Raw genomic sequence first — 16,102 nt, 5'->3', positions numbered from 1 at the left:
GGTTAGTCTGCTTCAAGTGTGATCTCATTAAACACCACTGAATATTTCTGGATATGATTCATTGAATTTCATACTACTTCATTATTAACTGTATTTATTTACGAAGGATGATTGGCTGGATACCCAACTTCAAAGGACATTCATTTGATAAGAGATGAAGGGTTGCGCCTGAAATAGCAAATTTTCCCTTCCTTTATAGATGCTGCCTGGCTTGCTGAGTGTTTCCAACATACTCTATTTCAAATTTGCAACATCTGCCGTACCTAGTTTTGAGTTTGATAAGAATAGGAACTTTCTATGGCTCGGAAGTTGACTTCTTAGTTCTCAGACTGGACTCAAAAGAGTGGACTTTGTAATCTGTGCTTTATTTTGCACAGACAGCCATTCAATTCCAAATTACAGAAGCCGTACATATAAGAACGAACGGATTGTTGAAAAACAGTTCAATAAAAATTGTGTTGAGATGCAATACTAAATGAACTATACAGACCAGGAAGATTTTAGGTTCAATCTCTGGTGCTGAATTTGTCAAACACAGCTGGAAAAATGGTGAAGGTGCTACAACTTTCTTTATCTTTTCTGAGTAAATCAGCAAGGGTTTCTATTCCTAACCGGTATTCACTAATCCCAACAGGAAAATGTAAACACAGATAATGTGTAAGGATTGGATCCACTACAATACGCATGGTCGAATGCCCTGTGCCCAAGTAGGCTCACCCAATGCCCAGTTGGCAAGGCAGTGAAGTCACGCTCCAGTGTGAGGAGAAAACAATATGTGGGAGAATGTTTTCTGGAAAGAAAGTAATCTTACGTGCCCTGTTCACTTACAATCAGATTACATTCTAGTGCCAGGCATAGAGACATCTCATTATATATCGGGCATCCTCACAAGTGAGACAGATAATTTATACAATGCATCACTGCATCTATATTAAACATTTTCTTATATAACAGCAAATCAGAGAACAGACAACACAAAAATGGCTTATAGTGGCATCAACATACCCAGTTCAAAATCCATGCCAATTTAAATGCTCATGGCAGTAACACAATGACTGTGTACATAATAGCAGCATGGAGCGGGATCATACAGGCTTAACTCTCATTCACTTTCCTACCTCACCTATGTCAAAGAGGGAGTGTGAACGACAAGAATCCTTACTAGGTTACTGTTGTATACTCCTGTCGACCAATAGAATGACATCTGCAGGGTTATGGGAGAAGACCAATTGCCTATTCCTTTGGTGGCAAATGCACATGACCAGGCAGATGCAAATTTAATGTGACCAACATGTAATATTTAAAAACAGGCACAAAGATCCATGAGATAACAATCAACACAAAACCATACCTCATAACACTCAAGTGAAGTTGTGACTAAGGTCAGTCAACATTTAAGACATATAAATTTTGGTAATCAATACCATATCTGTGTTGTTGTTAGACATTTACTCCTGTTTAAATGCTCCAAAATCAATACACTCCAATTGCTTCCAACATACCGTATGACTAACTGTGGCTGTAGAACTGTTTATAGATGAAGTCTCTTCGTCTGATGTGCTGTTCAGGGTTACAGAAGAGGCTGTGATACCTTGCTCGGTTTGTTTGCTCACACCATTGGTGCCACTGCTGGCAACTGGAATATATATAAATAGGATTGCAATTAGATTCAGTTGTGCAGCTCTCATACAATACTGGTTGTGGGATGCTTGAATAAGGACAGTTTATCAGGAGTGGATATAGCTGGAAGATAAGGCTATGTAGATATGCAGCATGTTCTGCACTGCATTTCCAAGTGACTCATCCATTTCATGAGGCAAAATGTTGGCACACACAACAGGAAACATCTAAGTGAACTAAGGAGCAAACGCTACAGATCGGATTCAGTAAATAAAATAGATCTTCTGAAATACAGGAGATGGGATTGCACAGCACATACTTGTATTAATGTTCAGTTAAAGGAGATATTTCCTTGCACAAACTCAACTGTCATACTTAAAGCACTTTAAAGGTTGGCAGAAAATTGAGTTACAATTTGGCATGGTCACATCTTATTCTCCATTTGTAATTCTTTCAACTTCCTTGAAGTTGCTACAGCTATAAAGCAAACACTGGCCTAGACAACTCCACAACACAACAACAGCCAAATAAACCAACAATAGGGGTGGGAGGGAGTAATAGATTCTGCCTCCTTAACAAAATAAAATCACACACAACCTCCTTCATCGCTGTCCAACCCCTCCTGGTTACTTAGATTTCATCAATCTCTAAATTATAAAGCACACTTTAATATCAATACTGAGTTATGCTGAAAACCTGGCATGGGCAACTAACAGGAATCACCATTTCACAGGTGATTTTCTGATATTACATGCTCCTATTCCAAGTGTCGTGCTAGCAATAACAGCTTTGTTGAATTTACCCATTATTTCTTCTGTGACTCCCACTTTTGAGAGTGTCCTGGATACTCAGTACCAAGGAAACTTAGTGAGCAGTTCGGGAGCGTGCCGTTCTGCAGCCTTTCTGTACTCCCAGCTGCAGGATTATAGTTGAAGGGCGGAACTGTCAAGGAGGAAATATAGGGAAAGTCAAGAACATTTACAATTTGGGTAGGTGATATTTCTCATCTATCCAAGTAAGCCAAATTGTAATCCAAGAACTATCCTCCAGACAAAGTAAACCTCCACCTAGCTGTGTAATTTCTAAACGCCAACAGATAATGGCTTCCTTATTAAAGTTCAAGGGTTCAATTATTTACATTGACAAATTTACATTGCATCTTCTCATTTCAGAAGTGCTTCAATTGAGAGCATAATGGGTCAAGTTGATGACATGGAAAAATAGCAAAAATTTAATCCATAATGTCACCAACAAATAGACCATTTAAAACATTAACTTGAAAGCTAATATTCATATTACAATTTCAAAAAGGGATTCATTACTCAAAAATGTTAAATTTTGCATCAGTAATTAATATTTATAATTGGATATTATCCATGCACACAGCCAGATGACAAGAAAGAATTTATAGTTTTGGTCACCCTACCTGAAGAAGTACTGATGATGTACTGGAAAGGGTTCAGAGAAGAATGACCAGGATGATTCCAGGCCTTAAGGGACTTAGCTCTGATTCAAGCAACTAAACAGTTTTGTTGCTCACTGGTGTAAAGATTGAGGGAGACATAACACAGGTCTTTAAAATAATTAAAAGCGTAAATAATATGAAAGTAAACGTCCTCTTTAGCTTGGATAACAAATTCCCATGCCTCAAGCAAGGTTAGAAATGATATTAAAAAAAAGCCTTCTTGCCCCCAGATGGATAGTGAACATATAGAGTAAACTCCTAGAGAAAGCAGCTGATTTGGGGGAGTTGCAGGAGGGCCCGCCAGGGAGGGGAGGTGTGCAGGAAGATACTGACACCCATAAACAACAGCTAGAACTGTAGAGAAGGGAGTAATGAGTGTTACTGAGATATTAATGGCCTGCTTAAAATTTTATCAGGGTATGTAAGGGAAGTGTTCTTTAAGTTATGTAATGAACAGACGATAATGGTGGTGAATAATCACATACAGACTCTTGAAGAAGCAGTTTTGATGGAATAACTGTCTTTCCTCAACCCAGATTTTTGGGCATGCATTTTTGCTAAAATTATTCTTTATGCAAAGAATTGAGGGAACATGGAATATTTTACCAGAAGGAAATACTCAGCAGGTCTGGCAGCATCTGTGAAGCCAGAAACAGAGATAATGGCTGAGGTCTTTGACCTTGCATCAGAGCTGATGAAAGATCAAAGACATGAAACGTTAACTGTTTCTCTCTCCACAGATGCTGCCAGACCTGCTGAGTATTTCCAGTACTTTGTTTTTATTTCAGATTTCCAGCATGTGCAGTATTTTGTTTTTGACTTTACCAGAAGTAGTAGTTGAGTTAGAGACCAAGGGAAAAGTGAATTAATAATTGAAGCAGAGGAAAATCAGAGCAGTGGAATTATTTTTAGATTTTTCAACAAAATGGGCTGAATGGCCTGGTTCTGTGTTGTAGTTTCCTACATTAACAATCGGTATTACACTTAAAAGCATTTTGTTGGCTGTAAAGCACTTTGGGACATCCAGAGGTCATGAAAGGTGCTATATAAATGCAAGTTTTTCTTTCTCTCTCGCTCTCTGTACACATCCATGACTATCTAAATCACTGCATGAGAATCCAGACTCAATAGCATCAAAATCCTGTCCCTTTCATCATATTAACTTTCTGTTTGTCTCTGAAGAGGAGCTCTGAATCTAACTTGAAGAGCTATCAGTAGCTGGGTTATTTAAGGAGCTAATGATGCAATGTTCTTTAACAAATCATTTCTGCAAATTCTTCTTGAACAACATTACTCCCATTCTACAACTACTCACAAACAAATAGTTCAATCACACAAAAATGCAAAGACTAAAGCATACAGGGTACATTGAGTTTAATCTGTAGCTGTGTAAACTGGCACAAGAGAATAGTTCAAAACAATCCATACACATATATACCTGACACTGCAGAAACTTGAGACTCCATCCATTGAAAAAAAAATAAAGAGCAGACAAATCCAGCAAGACTAACTTTAGCATTTATTGGTTTTTAATTCAGATTGTTCAGTTTGTCAGAACTGCAAATGTGGCTAAAATGTAATGAAATAAGTTCTGTATTTTTCTCATCAAAGAATGAGAAATCAACTTTGTAAATCTGATCTCCGTGAAGCATTTTCATCTCCCTCACGTCAACATTTGTGGTCAGGAAATTAACAGAAATATTTATATGGACAATAGCAAAGAGCTTTCTAAAGCTGCTGGATCTGTGCGGAGGGAAATTATAACTGAAATGAGCTTTGTGAGATGAGCACTGTACAGGAGATCCAGGGCCTACTCTTGACTGGACATGAATCATACCAACTGGGAACAAAGATGGTTGGTCACAATGCATCTTCACTGCATAGGATAAGCTTCTTGTCCACCAACGATAAGAACTACAGGAATAACATTCGAAATGGAGCTTTTGAATGCTTCCAATTAACCAATGATTCAAAGGCTACGTTGTTAAAAAGATAAGCAGCTCCAACTACAATTCACTACATAACTTCCCATCAATATACGCAGCCAACGGACCAATATCATTCTCTTGCATATGAAACATTCCACAAGGTAAGTTTTTTTCATGTATGCAACACCAGGATACATAACGTTTGATCCAAGGACAACATTCCCACACAACACCCTCAACATGCATTATCATAGAGAATCCTAATCCAGGTAGCTCATTCTTGTATACAAATCCTATTCTTCTCCAATGCACAAATATATTCACCAACATTTCAAGAAAATTAGTTAAACATCTGTTGAGATTCAGATTCAAATTCAATTCTGCAATTGTAAATAACTGCACATCACTCCACTCAATGGAGAATTACAGAGATGACAACAAGAAAAAACAAATGTATGAAACAGCAAGAGAAACAAATGAAAGCCTTGCCGTAAACCATAAATTTAGTTTATAACCAACAGTACTGATTCATGCAATGAATGTCTATCATCTCCAGATCAACAGACTGTCATATTTCTCTTCTTTCATGTCAAGATTTTTTTTTTAAACACTGCTCTGGACTTTTAGAATGGTGCAACTTGTACTGCATCATGCTCACAATCACTGAGCAGGATTAGTAGCAATGCCTTGCCATCAATACAGAAGGTGAGATTGAGTGTGGGAAGATCTACAGAATTCTGAAGCAAGATGCCATAGCATGGCCTGAAGCGCATTCAAATTCCTCTCTTCATTCTTCAATTTCCATTTTATTGAGCTCTGTTTTTCCCTCTACTTTTTCTCACTTCTTCCCCAATTTCATTACTTCTTTTACTGGTTTTCATTTTTATTTTTTCTTTTGGATCCTGTTTTATCATTATCTTTGATTCTATTGATTGCTCTTGTTATAATTCTTTAATTCTTCTTTTTTTAAATACATGTTCTCTATCCATTTCTTTTATCCTCTCCTTTTTATTGCACCGTGTTGATTTTCTTCTTTTTCAATCCCTGCAGGGGCACAAGTCTGTTCCATCAATTACTGCTGCCAAGTCATGAACAATAGCTGTCCCTGCTCCTACTGTGAATGGAGAACCCAAAGCACAAGGATCATTTAAGTCCAGGACGAGGTACTGGCAGTGGAAGGGATGTGCTAGGGGATGAGTGCAGTGCACACAATTTGTGAAAAGCAAGCATTTCATATGGAGCTTGCAAGTGGATGAAAATGATGCATCACTAGCCCTCGTACAGGGCCATACCAAGTATCCACGATTCAGCTAACTGCAGCATAATCCAGACAGTTTTTCTTGTGGATATTATAATAGTGATGATTATTCAGAGCCCTGCACTTCATGTTGTTTTTAGATGTTCCAATCTTTCCCATATGTTCAATGATAATTGACTCACTGGTTAGGCCCTGGTTCCTAGGCTCAAGAAAACAAAATTTCCTTTATGGCGGTTTGCGTAGACTCTCCAATGGTTTAAGTCTGAATCCTGGCTTTGTGAGGGGTGTGGTTCTCCCAGATGCTCTTTAAATTGTGTCAGCTGTTTGAGTCGACTAGATGAACAGCCTTTGTGTATGTGAAGATTAAAGATACATTCCCTTACAATTTAAAATTTAAACTGGAAGATTCTCAAAAATAATCCTTACCTTAGTTTTCAAAAAGAGGTTCACTGGTGCTTACATTAAAAACAGTCATTTGCAGGAGAATGACTTGGATATAGATATTGGGAGAGGGGGTGTGGGGAAAGGAAAGAAAGGAAACAGGAAAAAAGTACAAAATGGAGAATTTGGGAAAGGGTTAACAGCTGACCATAGCTAGAGTTGGGAACATGGAACATTTCAGAGCTAGCTAATCCCCAGTTGGCAGGTCTCAATGTAAACACCGATGAAAAAACTATTAAAGCAAACATCTCAGAATTTGAATTTATATTTCAGGTGAGGTTTATTTTGAGGATTATGTTTAAATTAGATGAAAATTGTAAGGGGAATGCAACTTTAATAGCATATGCAGACTGGTAACAAAATCTCTTGAGAGGTTATACAGTACAAAGAGGAATCGCAGTTCCAACCAGTTACCGTTTTGTGTAAAGGACTTCGGCTGGGGTGGCTGCAGGACAGCTGGACGTAGGACGCTCCGCTGCTGCTCCTTGGACTTCTGACTAGGAAGACCTGTAAGACCAAACAACTGATTTTATATCACCTCAGCTTTGTTGTTATTCAAGCATGCTGCTTTGAATAAAGCTGCAATTCTAGTATAGTACAACACTGTGTTGTAATGTTAAGGTGAACTGTTCCAAAACAGTCACCCCTCCTGTTGAGCAGTGTTCGAATGTAGATCGTGTTGCTACAAAGCAAAACAGGGACAGTAAGTAACTCACAGAGTTTTTTTTTAAAAACACATCAGTGAGTGATGAACTTTATGGGTAGAAAAGCATCTCTGGCCAATCTACACAACCTCTAGCCAGGAACATTTCCACAAGGAAACAAAAGCTGCAAGCAGCAGTAAGTTTAATACAGGAAATAGAGTCCTGTGCTGATTAGAAAGATGGTTAAACATCAGCATAGGTTTAATACCAAAAAGATGCCTAACTGAAAAGGGGAGGCAGTTATTGCTATCATACTAGAGTTCTAGTATCTGCAGCATTGAAGCTCCCCCTCCATGGCTGTCAAAATGTCGCAGTCAAACAAAAGGTATAACTGGTTCATGGTATCTGCAAAGTGATTCACCAGTGCATATCACAAAGTAAATGGTCATATGACCAAGTAGAGATGCAGAATAAGGTTGTGCATGCGACCATCTTCTGCAGTATAATACGTTAGTCTGGGGACACCCAAGGTTCCAAATACTCACCCTTATAATAGTTCCAGCTGACTGCAGTTTCTGCTGAAGGAATTACCATGACACAGAAACAAAGACTGCAACACACTGTATTAGAGCATGGTGATGGTTGAGAGGGTACTTCAATTTGTGAATCCATGGGCATCATTTTTTCAGCCAACCTTTAAACTGAACTTCTAGTCCCCCACATAAAATGCAAGAAGTGCTCGTCTTCAAAGGCTGTAGCCCTGCATCTCCCTAAAGGTGCTCAATGTGTTTTGGACACAACAGCGTTTCAGTTCCATTAGTGAAACTGATTACAAGAACAGCAATGCCGAATTCCCTACTATAATCATGCTTTTTAAGCATTTTGACTGGAGTCAACATGCAGTACAAATGGATTTGGTTGTGCTACATCAAATAATTATTTCTACGGTGCAATGTCTGCTGAGCATATAAGATAGCATGACATTCTACCCAAAAAGAACTATAAAAACAGTTTTCACATTCTTTCTTGATCTAGTCTAATACATTTACGTATACCTAAGTTTACAGGCAAAAAGAGCAATATCTGAACTACTTTCACAACAACTTGCATTTAATGCTGGTTTTCCCACAGTGCTTTTTGTAGATGTGATTTATTGTCAAAGAAAGTATTATGTAAGGAAACAGAAAATCTTGACACCCCAAAAGTTACGTGATAATACATTTTAAAAGTGAAGCTCATTTTTAAAACTGCTCTGCACAGATATAAGATATAGTTAACTGGAATTTTCAAAAGATGTTGATAGAAATTACACACAGCAGACCCAGTTCTCATTCAGCCCATACTGGTACCAGCTCTTGCACAGAAACTACCTATTCCAATCTAGTTTTTGTACGCTTTCATATTCTTCCTTTTCAAATACTTATTTAAACTATTTTAAATCAAGTCATGGTGTCCACTTCAACAGATTTTTGTGATTAAGCGTTCCTTGTCTTAAGAATGTGAAAAACTTTCTTCTTATGATGAGTCTAACCCCACAGCAATTTACTAAGCACTGAAAATAAACTTTTACATTTACCTTTATAACACTTCCAATAATTTTGAAAAAACATTACATTCCTCATAACTTTCTCTCTTCCAATAAAAAAGCTCAATTTTGAGCTTTCTTTCATAAATGTAACCTTTAATCCGCATATCATTTATTGTTGTATTCTTGCCATAGCTGTCATATTTTTTCTACGAGGTATCCAGAACCGCCCAGTGGGTATTTCAAGCAGGGTCGGAACCCCTACTGTTCACAATATTTGTGAAAGATAATGAACAGCCTGTAGAAGTATCCGATGATACAAAGGTATGTAAGCAGGTAATGATAGAATGATTATCTTCAAAGAATCTCTGACCAATTATACTGAAATATGGCAGGCAAGATTTTATTTATGGATAACTATAGGAGAGTGGATATAGGAAGAAATAGCAGTAAACATGTACAAGATGAAATCTGAGATGAATGTGTGGAATTGGGTAAATTCTGCCAGCCACAGGTCCAGAATATATAGGATCATTAGGTGGGATTTCACGTTTTGATTCTTGCCCAAGTGACCCTTGAATGTCAATGCATGCCTTCTGTATCTTCAGGGAGGGCACTACTAGAAATTCAGCGGAAAGGGTCCCATCCAAATTTATCTTTAGACAATTTAGATCAAAAAGTAAAGTTAGGGGAAGTCAAAACAAAACTACCACCTGGTGCCCCGAAGATACAGAAGGCATGCAGTGACTCAGCAGATACCTCATATTGGCACTCAAGGGTCACTTGGGCAAGAATTAAAGCGTGAAATATAATGAAATCCCACCTGACGATCCTATATATTCTGGACCTGTGCAGGAGAATTTGCCAAGCTCAGCAGTAGACATGGTAGGAGGATCACCAATCTGCTCACTGAGAGACCAAACATTAACAGTAGTTTGTCCGCCATTGGCAGAGGCTGAAAATGAAAATAATTTGGGCCATCATTAATCATGTCCTGAAGGCAGATGTCTAGTATGAGGCAGTCATCAATAAGCAAAATCAGTTACTACAATGTGTATGGAAGGCACTGGATTACAAGTACAAGCATTATACTTGTATTCTATCAATGGTGAAGCCTGTTTTGGAGTAAGGTGCTTCTTAATGACAATCTCAAAAACTATGTAGATGCATTGGAAAGGGTTCATATGAGACTGATCAGGATGATCCCAGGAGTAGGGCAACTAAGTAATGAAGAAAGGCTTAAGCCACTAAAACTTACCGTCCACTGTCGAAAAAAATCATAGAGGAGACAGGATACAGGTTTTTAAAATAATTAAAGGTCTAATGTTGAAGCAAGGAGCTTTTTAACATGAATAATTAGCATAAAACGAGGACACAAGTAGAAAATTCAGACATCCCAGTCAAGACTATTATAAAGCCTCCCAATGACAATAGACATAGAAACGATTCCAAGAGATGGTAATTACAGCTGGATTGATATTTGTTGAAGTTAGATATTAATAACAATGCTTGAATCTTTTCAAGAGAAGTAGCAAAATACGTTTTCCTTAGCAAATCACATAAATATGATAGAATATAACACTAGATGGAGTAGCCTTGATGGACTATATGGCTTATTGCTCACTTTAGTTGAAACAGGCTTTATGGGCTCCAGAACTCATTTCATACCCTGGACGTCATTATGTCATATTCATAGTGCATCTTTCGGAGTATTGAATTTAAACAAATGGTTGCTTACCAAGACCCCCCTCCCCCCACATCACCTCCCCCCACCCAATTCATCAAAAACTACCCTGGATAATTTTTTTCAAAATGTAAAAACTGGATTAATTTTAAATGAGAAAGTTTTCCATCCTTCTTTATACCAATGAAAAGCTATTCTTGTTTACAATAGTTTGTGGATAATGTCCATGCATTATGAGAATCCTCAAGGTTAAATAATCATTTATGTAACAGCTTACTGATATGTTTCTCTTCCTCTTACTAGATTAGATTAGAGATACAGCACTGAAACAGGCCCTTCGGCCCACCGAGTCTGTGCCGAACATCAACCACCCATTTATACTAATCCTACACAGCATGGAGTGGGCTTCGCCATCAGAAACTCCTTGCTCAGCATGATAGAGCCTCCCTCAAATGGCTCGGAACGCATACTGTCCATCCGACTGCTCACCACCTCTGGTCCAGTACACCTACTCAGCATCTATGCTCCAACACTCTGCTCCGCACCTGAAGCTAAAGACCAGTTCTATGAACAACTCCATAACATCATTAGCAGCATCCCCAACACCGAACACCTATTCCTGCTGGGGGACTTTAATGCCAGGGTTGGGGCCGACCATGACTCATGGCCCTCCTGCCTTGGGCGCTATGGCGTTGGAAGGATGAATGAGAACGGGCAGAGACTGCTTGAGTTGTGTACCTATCATAACCTCTGCATCACCAACTCGTTCTTTCACACTAAACCCTGTCACCAGGTTTCATGGAGGCACCCAAGATCACGTCGTTGGCACCAGCTAGACCTCATTGTCACAAGGCGAGCCGCCTTAAACAGTGTTCAAATCACACGCAGCTTCCACAGTGCGGACTGCGACACCGACCACTCCCTGGTGTGCAGCAAGGTTAGACTCAGACCAAAGAAGTTGCATCATTCCAAGCAGAAGGGCCACCCGCGCATCAACACGAGCAGAATTTCTCACCCACAGCTGTTACAAAAATTTCTAAATTCACTTGTAACAGCCCTTCAAAACACTCCCACAGGGGATGCTGAGACCAAGTGGGCCCACATCAGAGACGCCATCTATGAGTCAGCTTTGACCACCTACGGCAAAAGTGCGAAGAGAAATGCAGACTGGTTTCAATCTCATAATGAAGAGCTGGAACCTGTCATAGCCGCTAAGCGCATTGCACTTTTGAACTACAAGAAAGCCCCCAGCGATTTAACATCCGCAGCACTTAAAGCAGCCAGAAGTACTGCACAAAGAACAGCTAGGCGTTGCGCAAACGACTACTGGCAACACCTATGCAGTCATATTCAGCTGGCCTCAGACACCGGAAACATCAGAGGAATGTATGATGGCATGAAGAGAGCTCTTGGGCCAACCATCAAGAAGATCACCCCCCTCAAATCTAAATCGGGGGACATAATCACTGACCAACGCAAACAGATGGACCGCTGGGTTGAGCACTACCTAGAACTGTACTCCAGGGAGAATGCTGTCACTGAGACTGCCCTCAATGCAGCCCAGCCTCTACCAGTCATGGATGAGCTGGACATACAGCCAACCAAATCGGAACTCAGTGATGCCATTGATTCCCTAGCCAGCGGAAAAGCCCCTGGGAAGGACAGCATTACCCCTGAAATAATCAAGAGTGCCAAGCCTGCTATACTCTCAGCACTACATGAACTGCTATGCCTGTGCTGGGACGAGGGAGCAGTACCCCAGGACATGCGCGATGCCAACATCATCACCCTCTATAAAAACAAAGGTGACCGCGGTGACTGCAACAACTACCGTGGAATCTCCCTGCTCAGCATAGTGGGGAAAGTCTTTGCTCGAGTCGCTCTGAACAGGCTCCAGAAGCTGGCCGAGCGCGTCTACCCTGAGGCACAGTGTGGCTTTCGTGCAGAGAGATCGACTATTGACATGCTGTTCTCCCTTCGTCAGATACAGGAGAAATGCCGTGAACAACAGATGCCCCTCTACATTGCTTTCATTGATCTCACCAAAGCCTTTGACCTCGTCAGCAGACGTGGCCTCTTCAGACTACTAGAAAAGATCGGATGTCCACCAAAGCTACTAAGTATCATCACCTCATTCCATGACAATATGAAAGGCACAATTCAACATGGTGGCTCCTCATCAGAGCCCTTTCCTATCCTGAGTGGTGTGAAACAGGGCTGTGTTCTCGCACCCACACTTTTTGGGATTTTCTTCTCCCTGCTGCTTTCACATGCGTTCAAATCCTCTGAAGAAGGAATTTTCCTCCACACAAGATCAGGGGGCAGGTTGTTCAACCTTGCCCCGTCTAAGAGCGAAGTCCAAAGTACGGAAAGTCCTCATCAGAGAACTCCTCTTTGCTGACGATGCTGCTTTAACATCTCACACTGAAGAATGCCTGCAGAGTCTCATCGACAGGTTTGCGTCTGCCTGCAATGAATTTGGCCTAACCATCAGCCTCAAGAAAACGAACATCATGGGGCAGGATGTCAGAAATGCTCCATCCATCAATATTGGCGACCACGCTCTGGAAGTGGTTCAAGAGTTCACCTACCTAGGCTCAACTATCACCAGTAACCTGTCTCTAGATGCAGAAATCAACAAGCGCATGGGTAAGGCTTCCACTGCTATGTCCAGACTGGCCAAGAGAGTGTGGGAAAATGGCGCACTGACACGGAACACAAAAGTCCGAGTGTATCAGGCCTGTGTCCTCAGTACCTTGCTCTACGGCAGCGAGGCCTGGACAACGTATGCCAGCCAAGAGCGACGTCTCAATTCATTCCATCTTCGCTGCCTTCGGAGAATACTTGGCATCAGGTGGCAGGACTATATCTCCAACACAGAAGTCCTTGAAGCGGCCAACACCCCCAGCTTATACACACTACTGAGTCAGCGGCGCTTGAGATGGCTTGGCCACGTGAGCCGCATGGAAGATGGCAGGATCCCCAAAGACACATTGTACAGCGAGCTCGCCACTGGTATCAGACCCACCAGCCGTCCATGTCTCCGTTATAAAGACGTCTGCAAACGCGACATGAAATCGTGTGACATTGATCACAAGTCGTGGGAGTCAGTTGCCAGCATTCGCCAGAGCTGGCGGGCAGCCATAAAGACAGGGCTAAATTGTGGCGAGTCGAAGAGACTTAGTAGTTGGCAGGAAAAAAGACAGAGGCGCAAGGGGAGAGCCAACTGTGCAACAGCCCCAACAAACAAATTTCTCTGCAGCACCTGTGGAAGAGCCTGTCACTCCAGAATTGGCCTTTATAGCCACTCCAGGCGCTGCTTCACAAACCACTGACCACCTCCAGGCGCGTATCCATTGTCTCTCGAGATAAGGAGGCCCAAAAGAAGAAAAGAACACTAATCCCATATTCCTACCAAACATCCCCACCTGTCCCTATATTTCCCTACCACCTACCTATTCTTCTTTTGGGCCTCCTTATCTCGAGTGACAATTTATAATGGCCAATTTACCTATCAACCTGCAAGTCTTTTGGCTTGTGGGAGGAAACCGGAGCACCCGGAGAAAACCCACGCAGACACAGGGAGAACTTGCAAACTCCACACAGGCAGTACCCGGAATCGAACCCGGGTCCCTGGAGCTGTGAGGCTGCGGTGCTAACCACTGCGCCACTGTGCCGCCCTAAACATGAGATCATCTTATAATAATATTAAAGTAGTCATGGGTGGAACTAACTATTTTAGGCTGTGTAAAGAGATTGAGACTTCTCATTTCGTTCTGACTTGATGGTTTGACACATGTCTTATGCAAGTCTTCCTGCAAGAATATTCCCCTTTTTTAAAGTCTTTTCTCTGGATTCTGAATAACCATGAGAGCAAGGTAAAATAAATTGTCAGGCAAGCACCCCCCACCTGCCAAGGATGAGGAAAAATTAATTTTGCCACATGAACATTGATTTTAAACTATTGTTGAAGAAAGAACTTGCTTTAAAAAAACAATTGGAGACTTTGGCCGGAGAGAGACATTAGCAGACAAGTACTTCAAAGGACAAAGGAGCTATTCCCTGCTCTAATTTAATCCACAATGGACTTTTGATTACCAGACCTTGAAGGTTAGCATTCCAGGTTAACTGCTGAGGTGGCCGAATACACAAATAGACGTGGTCGGACCACATTGGTCAGTTTGGCTGACTGTTGGAGTTTTTTGAATTTGAACTTCCAACAAGGATTTTAAATCAGAAGGCTGTTAGCTCCTGGACTGAGAACACCTCTCTCCTGTCTGCTCTCATCAGCTTCGGAAACCAATGAAGACATGTGCACCCCAGGAGAGAAAAGTCTCCTACAGCGAACAAGGTTTAAGAAGAATACTGGGCATCAGTGAAAAGTAAAAGCTTTCTACAATCAAGGACTCTACGGCGAGCTGGAAACACAGGAACAGAAACAAGAAACCCCCATTTAGAGATTGCCTCAAACCTCTCCATTTTATTTTTCGTCTTCTCTTTTCTGTCCCTATTTGTGTGTGAATATTGCATGTGCATGCTAGCGTCGGCACGTCGTATACCCATAGGTGTTAACCGTATTAGAGTTTAAGTTTAAGGTTTAATAAATTTCACTTTTCTTCTTTAAACCTAAAGAAAACTTGGTGTGCTCATTTATTTGCCTTATAATTGGAAAGTGGTGAACAAGGATTCACAAAGGAGGAGCCCAAAACATAGTGCGTTTAAAATTAAACCCTGTTACAATAAGACCAGGTGAAAACAGCAAAAGACCCCTAGATACCTTTCTCACCTGGTCGTAACAAAATGGATAGTTTTCCTGGTCATTCTCCTGACCATGATTATCAAGTGGTTGTATGTGTGTCTAGTGGGATCGACTTTAGAATTTTCCCATTACTGAGGTCAGTTAGAGGGCAATTCTAAAAATACATGACGCATGCATATCAACAGAACTTTCAAATTCATGTTTTACAGTATTTTGCAGGAAAATTATGTGCCTAACCAGCTTGGAGGGTCTTATGTAGATCATTAGATCAGTACTCCCCTCAATGTTCACAGCAATACAATTGTACTCAAAGAAATTGAATCATATTGAAACAAAGAAAGTCTGTTTTTCGATACTAAGATACTTACATAAATATTCATTTACAAAGCTTTGCAAATTAAACCGTGACACAGAAATGGTCTGAATATCCACCTGCAGAACTGCAAACAAGACTTAACCCAGTCTAAAAAACGTTCAAAACCAAAATCACTTTTTAAAACAAATATTCATCTGCCCAAAATTCAGACCCCGATAGTTCCTTTTTTGAAGAAGGTGCAGGAGGAATGAAAAAGGGACAAAAATGGCAATAATCTGTTCAGCTACTTAATTTTACTGATAACATACAAATGAAGTTTCTCTTGGGATATCACCTTAGCAAATCATTCAACAGCAGGACAAATGAAAGGCTACCTATACTATATACAAATAATTGTTGAGATAGGTGTCAATTATGGTCATTTATGCTAGAAACTATTCCTGGTTAATTTGGTGATGAAAG

The 16,102-nt window shown here is 40.6% G+C and overlaps 1 protein-coding gene across 4 annotated transcripts in view; it reads right to left on the bottom strand.

The window, feature by feature from the left end:
- LOC137351697 (ran-binding protein 3-like) overlaps nucleotides 1-16,102 on the bottom strand; it is a 132,527-nt gene that overhangs the window by 64,866 nt on the left and 51,559 nt on the right. For 3 of the 4 annotated variants that reach the window (XM_068016418.1, XM_068016422.1, XM_068016419.1), the window contains 2 exons: nucleotides 7,127-7,219; nucleotides 1,503-1,636 (listed from right to left, as the gene is read on the bottom strand). In XM_068016418.1, the coding sequence (XP_067872519.1) occupies nucleotides 1,503-1,636; nucleotides 7,127-7,219 (227 nt within the window). The remainder of the gene's footprint in view (nucleotides 1-1,502; nucleotides 1,637-7,126; nucleotides 7,220-16,102) is intronic. The other variant, XM_068016421.1, reaches the window with a different exon arrangement.

This window comes from Heterodontus francisci, chromosome 36, assembly GCF_036365525.1.
Source record: "Heterodontus francisci isolate sHetFra1 chromosome 36, sHetFra1.hap1, whole genome shotgun sequence".
NCBI lineage: Eukaryota > Metazoa > Chordata > Chondrichthyes > Heterodontiformes > Heterodontidae > Heterodontus > Heterodontus francisci.
Note: the sequence above shows the minus strand (reverse complement) of the source record. Positions and strands in the feature narration are given on the sequence as shown.